Here is a 12,315-nt window from a genome sequence, read left to right as displayed (position 1 = left end):
GCTACAATAGGTGGTAAAAAGAGAAAAGGAAGACCTAGGACCAGATGGAGCCATGAAGTTAATGATGACCTGAGGTATCTCAATGCAACCAATTGGAAAGAAAAAGCGAAGAACAAGCAAGAATGGAGGAAGATTGTAAACCAAGCCATGAGCCTGCTTGGCTCGAAGTGCTAATGTATATATAATCGTATATTTAGAATTAAGTTAATATTTCTTGAAAATAAAGTGATATTACATACGGCGAAATAAATCATCGTCTTAAGGTAAAATCATTATTTATTAATAAAAACAAGATATAAAACGTTATTATTACATACGAATATTTTCTCCACTCTTAAACCACTGGCTTCTACACAACAATAAAAGGATGGAGAGGCAAATCCAACTTCCTCAATTTTTCCTTCTTTTGTTAATAGCACTTTGTCAGCAATTCACTAAAACAAAATCGTTATGTAGAAAGAGTAAACTTATTTTAATAAATTTTTTTATAAATATATAGATATTTATTTTGACAAATTTAGGAAATACAAAAAAAAAACAAATATACACGGCCCCACATAAGAACTATTAATACTAATAATAATCAATCATATTTAGTTGAAACATTGCATTATTTAACCTACATATCTTTGTTTATTTTTATGTTAATGAAATATTAATTATTTATCTGTATAATATTGTAACAAAATAATTATTGACCTACCCTCGTATACCAGCTCCCGTCTCCGGACAGACAGAACACTATCGATGTTTCGAGATACGCCGATGCAGCGACGATGACGTGCAAGCGGTCACATGGACATAGCTGGAGATATATAGATATTTCTGGAATATCTGTATCGCATATATAAATAGGACATATTTGTAAATAGAGTTAGTCTTAAGCTAAAGTTTGTAAAGTAAACTTGTATAAATATAAATAAAGTCGTATATAAATACGAACCGCTAGTTTTATTGTAATTAGAAGTAATTACACTGATAACCGCTACAGTTGGTGTTAACGGTGTGAAGTGTAAATAAATGAAAAGTGAAAAAAAAAAAGACTTTTGAACTTTATTCGTCGGAAATAATCGGAGTGCGTTAATTGTTCGGTATTCGGAAAGACTTTTGAACTTTATTCGTCGGGAATAATTGAAGTGCGTTGATTGTTCGGTATTCGGAAAGACTTAGACATTTTGAAAAGTACGTGTGTGCCGACCAAAGATGTTGCTACAAGAACTGACCATAAAACAGCTCCGTGAACAATTAGAAGAGTACGAATTAGACAGCAGTGGGTGCAAGATAGTCCTACAAGCACGACTCAAGGATGTCCTCACGAAGAACGGAGATGACCCAGAGACGTTCCACTTCCAGTCAGCAGAACAAGTAATCTTATCGAAATTAAAAACTGTTTCTGAAACGATCGATGAAACTTCTAGACAGAACAACGAGAAACTTGAGGAAGTTAGTAGACAGAACAACGAGAAACTTGAAGAAGTTAGTAGACAGAACAACGAGAAATTTGAAAGTGTTTCTCAAAAGATCGATGAAACTTCTAGAAAAAGCGACGATAAATTCGAAAATGTTGCTAAAAGATTTGACGAGACTTCTCAAGTAATTAAAGAAGTTTGTAGACAGAGCAACGAGAAATTTGAAAGTGTTTCTCAAGTAATTAAAGACGTTTGTAGACAGAACGACGAGAAATTTGAAGAGGTTTCTAGAACATTCGATAAGATACAGAAAAGCGTAGACGACAGTAAAGAAATGTTAGAAGATAAGATCAAACAACTAGAGACTATGGTAACCAATACGAAAGTGCTACCTTCAGTTAATGCAGTAGTTTTGGCCGTAGAAGAGAAGATCAAAGAATTAGAGAGCATGATAACCGATACAAAAGTGCAACCGTCAGTTCATGCAGTAGCTTTAGATCCTGTAGTGAAAGATGAACTACCGAGAGAAGAAATGTCGCATAATATGAGATTCAAATTACCACCATTTGATGGAAAGTCCTCTTGGTCCATATATCTTAGACAGTTTGAAGCTATTGCGACCGCCAATCATTGGACCGAACAAGAAAAGGCTGTTTCCTTGACTGCTGCTTTACGAGGTGATGCTGCAGATATATTAAGGTCAATTCCCAAGGGTCAAGAAAATTGTTACCAGACCTTGTTCACTCGTCTAGAAAAACGCTATGGAGATGCCCATCTACAACAAGTATACAAAGCACAACTGCGAAGTAGAAGTCAACGAGCAAGTGAGAATCTGCAAGAATTTGAAGCAGATGTGGCTCGTGTGGTGCGGTTGGCTTATCCAGAGGTGCCAGACAGCGTTTTAGAAGAAATTGCAGTAGATACCTTCGTCAATGGGCTGAAAGATAATGAACTACAGAAAGCTTTACGACTAGCAAGACCGAAAGTTTTAGATGAAGCACTTGCTATTGCATTGGAACACGAAACGGCTAGTCAAACTTCACGAGGCCATAGAGTAAGAACCATTGAAGAAAGTGACGAACACAACGATGAACGTCTGGAGGAAATGATACGGAGAGTATTAAGTAATCAGATGCCAAAGAGACGCGAGCCTAGATGTTGGAATTGTGGAGACGTAGGCCACATTCGTCGTAATTGTAAGAAGATCGTACAGCCGTCGGAAAACTAGAGCGGGTCGACACCAAGGGGCAACTGCCGACCTCGAGAACTAGAGCCCCCATAGTAACTGTCAACCTTACGTCCTCCGGTGGAATCCACAACTTATACATCGAAGGTCGTATCAGTAATAGATGTAGATCATTTTTGGTGGATACAGGTGCAACGAGAACTATCGCACGTCCAGATGTAGTACGAGACCATAATAAATTATCACCTGCAACAGTAAAGCTTAGAACAGCGACTGGTGAGCTAATTAATACATATGGCGAGGCTAATATGTCAGTATCCATTGGCCAGACCACAGTTGAACATCAAGTATTAATTGCCGAGATCTCCGACGAGTTCATATTGGGGATGGACGTACTACGAAAAGTGGGGGCAATATTGGATGTTCAAAATGGAGTTCTCAGGATCAACGGTGAAGAGTTGCCCTTTCACGACGACAAAGAAGATGTCATCCGCTTACTAACTACATGCGACGTAACCATACCCGGTAATAGTGAGAAAATTCTGATGACCATGCTTGATGGACACTGCCGAGAGGGAAGTTTAAGGATGGTCGAAGATGTAGAAAATGTCGAGTTCCTAACGGCGAAAACTTTGGTAAAAGTTCGAGATGTCATCCCTGTAAGAGTTATGAATTTAAGGGAAACTGCTATTAAGTTAAGTAGAGGAGCTTTGATCGGACAGTGTGTTCCCGTGGCTTCAATTTGCTCTATGAATACCAATGAGAAATCATCAAAGTCAAAGTATCCAAAAGACCTTGTCGAGATGATCATTGAAAGATGCCAAGACCTTGACTATGAACGAACGGAAAAAGTAAGGTCTATGCTGATAGAGTATCAAGATGTTTTTGCTATTGATAAGAAGGATAAGGGCAAAACAAGCATAGTAACGCATAAAATAAATACCGGAGACGCTCAGCCAATCAGACAACGGCCTAGACGACTTCCATTTGCGAAAAGAGATGAAGCCGAAGAGATTATCAAGGATATGGACAAACAAGGGGTAATTGAACCATCGAACAGTCCATGGACATCACCAGTAGTTCTGGTAAAGAAGAAAGATGGTTCAACGCGTTTTTGTATCGACTACCGCCAGCTCAATGCGGTAACAAAAAAAGATAGTTATCCTTTGCCCAGAATAGACGATACATTGGATACTCTCTCCGGTTCTCGTTGGTTTTCCACACTCGATTTAAAAAGTGGATATTGGCAAGTAGACATGGAGCCAGCCGATCGGGAGAAAACCGCATTTTCGATAGGATCAGGGCTTTGGCAGTTTACGGCTATGCCGTTTGGTTTATGTAATGCCCCTGCCACATTTGAAAGATTAATGGAGGCAGTTTTAAGAGGTCTAACATGGAAAACATGCCTGGTTTACTTGGATGATGTAATTGTGGTTGGAAGGTCCTTTGATGAACATGCCAAGAATCTAATAGAAGTCTTTCAACGATTGAGGGCAGCGAACTTGAAGTTAAGTCCGAAGAAATGTCACATGTTTCGACGAGAAGTTAAGTATTTGGGACATATTGTATCGAGTAATGGTGTAACAGCTGATCCCGAAAAGATTGAAGCAATTAAAGATTGGCCAGTACCAAAAGATAAACATGAAATTAGAAGTTTCCTTGGCCTATGTACATATTACCGACGATTTGTCAAAGGATTTGCCAATATCTCCAAGCCCCTAACAAAGTTGACGGAGGAGGGCAAAGAATATACATGGAGTGAAGAGTGCCAAAAAGCTTTCGAACAACTACAAATGGCTCTGATCAGTGCACCGATATTAAGCTACCCGGGACAGGCAGGAAAATTTGTTTTGGATACCGATGCTAGCAACAGTGCTATAGGAGCTGTTCTCTCCCAAATCCAGGACGGACAGGAAAAAGTCATCGCTTATTTCAGCAAAGTCCTGTCGAAACCGGAAAGAAACTATTGCGTTACCAGAAGAGAACTGCTGGGTGTAGTGAAGGCTTGCGAACATTTCCATAAATACTTGTATGGCAGAAAGTTCCTTCTTCGCACCGATCACGCTGCTCTAAAATGGCTCATACAATTCCGTAATCCAGAGGGCCAGATGGCAAGATGGTTAGAACGATTACAAGAATATGATTACGAGATAGAACACAGGGCCGGAAGAGTTCACTCAAATGCTGATGCCCTTTCGAGACGACCATGCAGTGCGAATTGTAATCACTGTGCCAAATTAGAGGAACGATTTTGCCCCGTGAGACGAACCACCGTAATTAATGAGCAATGGCAGCCCCAACAGTTACAAGAAGCCCAAGAAGACGATCCATGTATAAAAAGAGTATTGGATTGGATGCGTCGAGGTGAGAGACCTAGTTGGCAAAACATTAGTGCATGTAGTCCGGAAGTCAAGGCCTACTGGAGCCAATGGAATTGCCTGATACTAAAAGATGATCTTCTGTACAGAACCTTTGAGAACGATGATGGTACAGAATCTAAGCTTCAGTTGATTGTACCTAAAAGTAAAGTGTCAGAAGTATTGCGTCAGTTGCATGACGGTACATCAGGTGGACACTTTGGTATTACGAAGACTCTGCAAAAGGTTCGAGAACGGTTCTATTGGGTGAACTGTAAAGATGATGTAAGAAGATGGTGCCGAAAATGTGAACTGTGTGCATCCGGTAATGGTCCGGTTGGTAAAAAGAGAGCACCCATGAGACAGTACAATGTTGGAAGTCCTATGGAAAGAGTAGCTATCGACATTGCAGGTCCATTTCCAGAAACCGATGCTGGAAATAAATACATCCTGGTAGCCATGGATTATTTTACAAAATGGACTGAGGCCTATGCATTACCAAATCAAGAAGCTGCTACCGTTGCAGAGGTACTTGTTAAAGAATTCTTTAGCCGATTTGGTGTTCCCTTGGAGATCCACTCCGACCAAGGGCGAAACTTTGAGTCAGCTCTTTTCCAAAACGTTTGTAAATTGATTGGTGCCAATAAGACCAGAACAACACCCCTGCATCCTCAATCAGATGGGATGGTCGAGAGGATGAACCGAACGATGGGTAAACACTTGTCCAAAGTTGTATCTGAACATCAGCGAGATTGGGACCAACACATTCATTTATTCCTGATGGCCTACCGCTCGGCCGTAAATGAAACTACAGGTCAAACACCAACCTGCCTGATGTTGGGTCGTGAAGTTCGGTTGCCCTGCGACCTAGAGTTTGGCTGCGGACCTTCCGAGGAACATGTTGCAGGCGAAGACTACGTTGACCGCCTGAAATTACGAATGAACAACATTCATGAACTTGCCCGACAACACATTCAGATAGCCAGTGACAGAATGAAAGATCAATATGATTCTCGATGCAAGAATGAAAGCTTCGAAGTAGGTGATCTTGTCTGGCTTTATAATCCGCAACGTCGTCGAGGCTTGTGTCCTAAACTGCAAAGACAATGGGAAGGTCCGTATGAAGTTAAGAAGAAAATAAATGACGTAATATATAGAATTAAGAAGTTGCCAAACGGTAAACCAAAAGTTATTCACATAAATCGTCTTGCACCATATGCTGGCTCAAATGAAACAGAAGAAGCACGAGTCCTCCAACAGGAGATGAAAGATGTCGCACAGCCAAGTTTTAATCAATTTATGTCAAATTACGCAGAAAGAAAGAGTGCTAGATTCGGCGTGACCACAGAAGTTCAGCAAGATCTGTTTGGTGTTCCAGAAAACGTCTCTCTAGCCCACTGTGTTGCACAAGACCTCGAGATGACTAAAGGAATCTCGTCCGTATTCAATAGAAAGTTCGGCCGCCTGGACGAGTTAAGGAATCAACAACCTAAAATTGGAAGAGTATTGCGATTGGAAGATGGTCCTCGATCTTTGCTGTATATAGTGACCAGGAAGTCTTATACGGACACGCCAAGCTACGAGAACATATGGCGTGCTCTAACTAATTTGAAGAAAATGGTCTGTAATTATGACATCAAAGATTTGGCTTTACCAAAAATTGGCCATGCAGTAGAAAATCTGGATTGGAAGATTGTGAGAAGCATGCTGGAAGTGATCTTCAGAGAAACTGGCGTACGGATTACTGTGTGTTGCATGAACCCGAAGATGTCATACCCTTCAAAGACAGTAGACTGTTACTTCTTTTCTAGGGGTGTATGCAGAGCCGGAGAATCCTGTAGATTCCGCCATCCTGGGCCATCTAGAGTTGCTGATCGGGACGCTCAGATCTTAAGAGGGGAGCAGTGTAACAAAATAATTATTGACCTACCCTCGTATACCAGCTCCCGTCTCCGGACAGACAGAACACTATCGATGTTTCGAGATACGCCGATGCAGCGACGATGACGTGCAAGCGGTCACATGGACATAGCTGGAGATATATAGATATTTCTGGAATATCTGTATCGCATATATAAATAGGACATATTTGTAAATAGAGTTAGTCTTAAGCTAAAGTTTGTAAAGTAAACTTGTATAAATATAAATAAAGTCGTATATAAATACGAACCGCTAGTTTTATTGTAATTAGAAGTAATTACACTGATAACCGCTACAATATTAAGTCACATAATAAACATTGTTTAGCTAAAACAAGAGGGAAAATACAACCAATGTATAACATTGAAGCAGACATAAATATGTAATTTTCTTTATTTTTATAATCTAAAAGAGACAGCATACCTAATCATTAAGAAATTTTATTACGGGAAAGTATTATTAGTTTACACCTTAAGTCATTTAATGCATATTAACTAATTCACAGTTTTCGGCAATAAAATTTCTTAACCACTAAAATATTTCTTTTAGGCTAACTGATTTCTTTATCACAAATAAATGAACAGAAACATCCTCAGCGTTGCATTCCGCCATGTTTGATATAGCGTGTACTATATATTTTTATAGAAGTCGATACATTCAAGAAACCTATTATAGTTGATATATAAGTACTATACACATTTTTAAAAAGGTACTTACATGTATAAAGTTCTACCATTTATGGAGGGCCCCGCAGTTGATTAATAGCTCCTTTCTTAATATTGTTCTAAAGCTATATACTATATCATTCTGTCCCAGCTTTAAATTGTGGCTTATTTCACAGTTAGAATAATAAGCTCCTATCTTTCAGAGTTGTCCATCAGTATACCTAAAAAGCATATAAAGATACTGTTATGTTTCTTTTATAACCATTCGGATACGCAACAATATTATTATTATATCTTAAATTACTCAATTTACTTTTATTTAATACCTATATAAATATGTACGTACCTTCAAAATATCCGTTAATTTTTAAAGAACACCAACAAATCCAAAATCCATCTATATGAACATGAACTAATATCACGCCATCTTGACAAACACTGACGATTAAATCATAAAGAGTTAATCTGCGCAATTCCTTTGTGGAAGAAAATCTCTTTGCAAGTAACGTTTCGGATTAATGATAAAGTTTTTATTTTATAACCACAGTTACTACAGAGGGTATTTCTGAAGAATTATTTCTTGTGGTTTAAAATATTTATTTGATTGCAAGAAAATTTCTTTTTCACAAATATAAATATGGATTAACTTAAGATATATTTCTTATACTGCAAAATATTTGTAGTTTTTAATTTAAGAAACAAAAACTTTAGAATAAGAAAATTTAATGTAACCATGCATTTCTTAGTATTGAAGAAATTATCTGTAAGAAATTATTGAGTTGTGTTTAAAAAACTCGTTTCTTTATATGTGAACCGGTCTGTTTAAGTTAATATGATATGTTAACTTTTAAGAAAGATGGCTCAAAGAAATCTGTGTTTTACGAGAAAAGAAATTGTTCTCTCGGTGTATACGAACTCTCGAATAATCCTTCGAAAGTATATGTTCCAACAGTTAGATCTTCCGGTTATGCTACTTGATTATTATTTGAGATGATTTGAGACCTTCATATACTTAGTTTTACTAATATTAACTTATAGCCTCATTATTCTTGCTGCTGCTTCCAATGCCGTGAACGATTGAACCCGGTCCGCCATTCTTCTTGCTTTGATATCGATGTCATCTGCATACGCTAGTATTTGTACACTCCTATTGAAACATGTTCACCCCTTGAAAATGACGTTCGTGTGTAACAATTCATTGGAGCGAGGTGTATTAAGTAGAGAGTAAAACAGCAGTAACTCCAATGCGTTCTAATACTCCAGAACATCCCTTTTCTCCCGTTTAGTACTCTAATGAGCGATAGGGGCAAAACTATCAGCCAAATGCTCTTCATGTGGGTGTCCTGAGTAATAGAACTTCAACGTGGTGCTCTATTGGATTGAAAATTCAGGCTAGCGTGAGGCGCTTCAATCCTTTTTTCTCTAATGACTTATCCGAGTTAATTGATTGCTTGGGCCCCAAGCCTCTGCTCCGCCCCAAGCCTCTGCTCCGCGCTAGGCCCGGTTCAGAGACTTGGTGCTCAAGAGTTTGGGCTATACACGTGCCCAAGTTTTTTTTTTGTTTTTTTTTAGTTTTTTTGGTGGCTTGCGCCGGTTTTTGTTAGTATTTTTTTGATTTTTTATTTTTATGTTTTTTGTAGTTTTTTTGCTTTCGTTACAATTAATATCAGCTACATAGAAATTTACATTTACAATCTTCAATAATATGAATGTAAATATGTAATGAATGTTGAGATAGAATACCTTTCTTTCTTATAATACTAATACAAAAAAATATTCAAATAAAAAATTCTTTACCTAATACTAAGAAGTGTTTATAGTTATTTTTCATCTGTTTTAGACCATGAATAACCACAATATCAAAATTTTGAACTTCAGCAACTTGGATGCTGTCACTTACCCCATAATCAAAATCATTGGTCGTGTACAGTACTCCGCAAGCCTGTCATGCCAAAACCAGAAGGACAAAAATGTCTACTTGAGCCAAAACAATAACAACACTGTTCTTATATCAACCAGTCTTATCAATGACAAATTCAAATTCTTGGTGGAGTTGACACAGGGGAAGAATCAAATAAATATTAAGTACTGCTGTGAGAACGTTTCGACTGTTCTGGAGTATTTTCCAGGTAAGTCTTTATTAGTCTATCATCATCAATCAGCTAATCGCGTCCACTGCTGAACATAGGCATCCCTCAGTTCTTTCCAGTGTTCTCTACAATGGGCCGCTCTTCTGATGTCGTCGGTCTACCTAGTCGGTGGTCGTCTACCGATTAGGTGTTCTTCTATCTATGCTGCACCTTCCTTGAATCTTTCGCTGCATTATTAATTATTTTAGAAATTCATATCTGTCACCACGTGTTATATGACGTGTTGTAGTTGGAATCCAGTATCTCCCTGTTCTGTTGTTCCCTATTCTTCTTAGCACTTCTTCATTGATTATTCTGTCTGTCCAAGAGATTCTCAGCATTCTTCGATATTTCCGCATTTCAAATGCTTCCAATCTATTAAGACATTGTTTATTAAGAGTCCATGTCTCCTCACCATACAAAAGAACAGAAAAGACATAACACTTTAGTACTCATTGTCTATGATTTAGGCTGAGGTCTCTGCTACATAATATTTGTTTCGTATTATTGAATTCAGTTCAAGGATTTTCAATTCTAACTCTGATTTATTTGGTATAATCGTTTGTTGCATTAGGCACATACATGGGGGATTAGGCTTTGGAACTAGAAATGAAGCTGGAGATGACATGCTTGAATTAGCAACAGCATTGGATATGGCGATTGTTAACACATTCTTTAAAAAGAGAGAAACTCAACTTATTACCTACAAAAGTGGACAACATCAATCCCAAATAGACTACTTCATGATAAGGAAAGAAGACATACGTGAATGCAAGGACTGCAAGGTAATAGTTAGTGAGACAGTAAGCCAACAACATAAGCTGCTTGTTCTGGACATCGAAGTAAAAAGCGAAACTAAACAAAAATATCGGAGAGGACCACAAAAAATCAAGTGGTGGCTGCTAAAAGATGAGAAAGAAGGTCTATTCAGGAGAAGAATAGTAGAAAAAATATGTTGGAACATGAAAGGAAGCCCTAATACAATTTGGAGAAAAATGGCCAGTAGTATTAGAGAGACTGCTATTGAAATACTTAAGAAAACGTCAGGAAAAAAGTTTGAGAATAAAGAGACTTGGTGGTGGTCAAACGAAGTACAAGGAAAAATAAAAGAGAAGAGAAAATTATATAAAAAGTGGCAAGAAACCAGATCAGACACAGATCTTCAAAACTATATGATGGCGAAAAAGGAAGTGAAAGGCAGTAGCAAAAGCCAAAGCAGAAGCGTATTCAAACCTATACGATCAACTTGATACCAGGGAAGGCGAAACGAAGATGTATAAAGTAGCCAAACAGAGAGCAAAGAAAGCAAAAGATTTTAATCAAATTAGATGTATTCGAGATGAAAATAATAAAATACTAGTTCACGAAAGGGATGTCAAAAAGAGATGGAGAAAGTACTTTGACAGCTTATTAAATGAAGAATTTGACAGACAGCCTGTAGAGTCAACAGAGACAGTAGCAGCAATGGTCACCAAAATAACAAACGAGGAAGTGGCTCAATCGCTTCAAAAAATAAAGAAAGGAAAAGCGGTAGGACCAGATGATATTCCTGGGGTAGTATGGAGAGCATTGGGAGAGACAGGAACAAGGTGGCTATCAGGTCTATTTAATAGAATTATGGAAGTTGAACAAATGCCAGACGAATGGAGAAGCAATATACTGGTACCTGTTTACAAAAACAAGGGAGATATACAACAATGTACAAACTACAGGGCTATAAAACTGCTTAGCCACACCATGAAAATATGGGAAAGAGTAATTGATAGACGGATACGTGAAGAGACCGAAATATCCGAGAATCAATTTGGCTTTATGCAGGGCAGATCAACAACAGATGCAATTTTCATTATAAGGCAGTTGATGGAAAAATACAGGAGTAAAGAAACCAACGCTCATATGGTTTTCATGGATCTTGAGAAAGCATATGATTGAGTTCCTCGAGAGATTCTGTGGTTAGCACTCAATAAGAAAGGAGTCCCTGGTGAATATGTAAATATTGTGAGGGATATGTATGAGGGAGTAACGACTAGTGTTAGGACAGGTGTGGGAGAGACTGATAAATTTCATGTGAAAGTAGGATTGCACCAAGGCTTTGTGCTTAGTCCGTATTTATTCTCATTAGTTTTGGACCAGATAACAGCGAAACTACCGGGTAACATTCCATGGTGCTTAATGTATGCTGATAATGTCGTGTTAGTAGGAAATAGTGAAAGAGACTTAGAACAAAAACTGGAACAGCTCTGGAGAAAAAAGGTTTAAAACTTAGTAGGGTAAAAACAGAGTATTTGGAATGTTCATTTAAAGATGGAGTTACTACAAATAAAATGGTATCTTTGGATGGTGAACTGATTGTAAAAAGCAATAGTTTTAAGTACCTGGGATCTGTATTACAGAGTAATGGAGAAATAGATGGAGATGCATGCAGTAGAATTAGGGCTGGATGGATGAAGTGGAAAGAAGCGAGAGGTTTGTTTTGTGGCAGAAAAATTCCATTGAAGCTGAAGGGAAAATTCTATAAAACAGTCATAAGACCGGCTATGATGTACGGAACTGAATGTTGGGCAGTGAAGAAGAAAGAGGAACAACGAATGCACGTGGCGGAAATGATAATGCTTAGATGGATGAGTGGAGGGACAAAGAAGGATAAAA

General features: G+C 38.1%; 1 protein-coding gene across 2 annotated transcripts in view; it reads left to right on the top strand.

The window, feature by feature from the left end:
- The window catches only part of LOC114331839 (uncharacterized), a 62,156-nt gene that overhangs the window by 18,435 nt on the left and 31,406 nt on the right, over positions 1–12,315 (top strand). For both annotated transcript variants that reach the window (XM_050648350.1, XM_050648349.1), the window contains exon 2: positions 9,378–9,666. In XM_050648350.1, the coding sequence (XP_050504307.1) occupies positions 9,378–9,666 (289 nt within the window). The remainder of the gene's footprint in view (positions 1–9,377; positions 9,667–12,315) is intronic.

This window comes from Diabrotica virgifera, chromosome 4, assembly GCF_917563875.1.
Source record: "Diabrotica virgifera virgifera chromosome 4, PGI_DIABVI_V3a".
In the NCBI taxonomy this organism is placed as follows: Eukaryota; Metazoa; Arthropoda; class Insecta; order Coleoptera; family Chrysomelidae; genus Diabrotica; species Diabrotica virgifera.
Note: the sequence above shows the minus strand (reverse complement) of the source record. Positions and strands in the feature narration are given on the sequence as shown.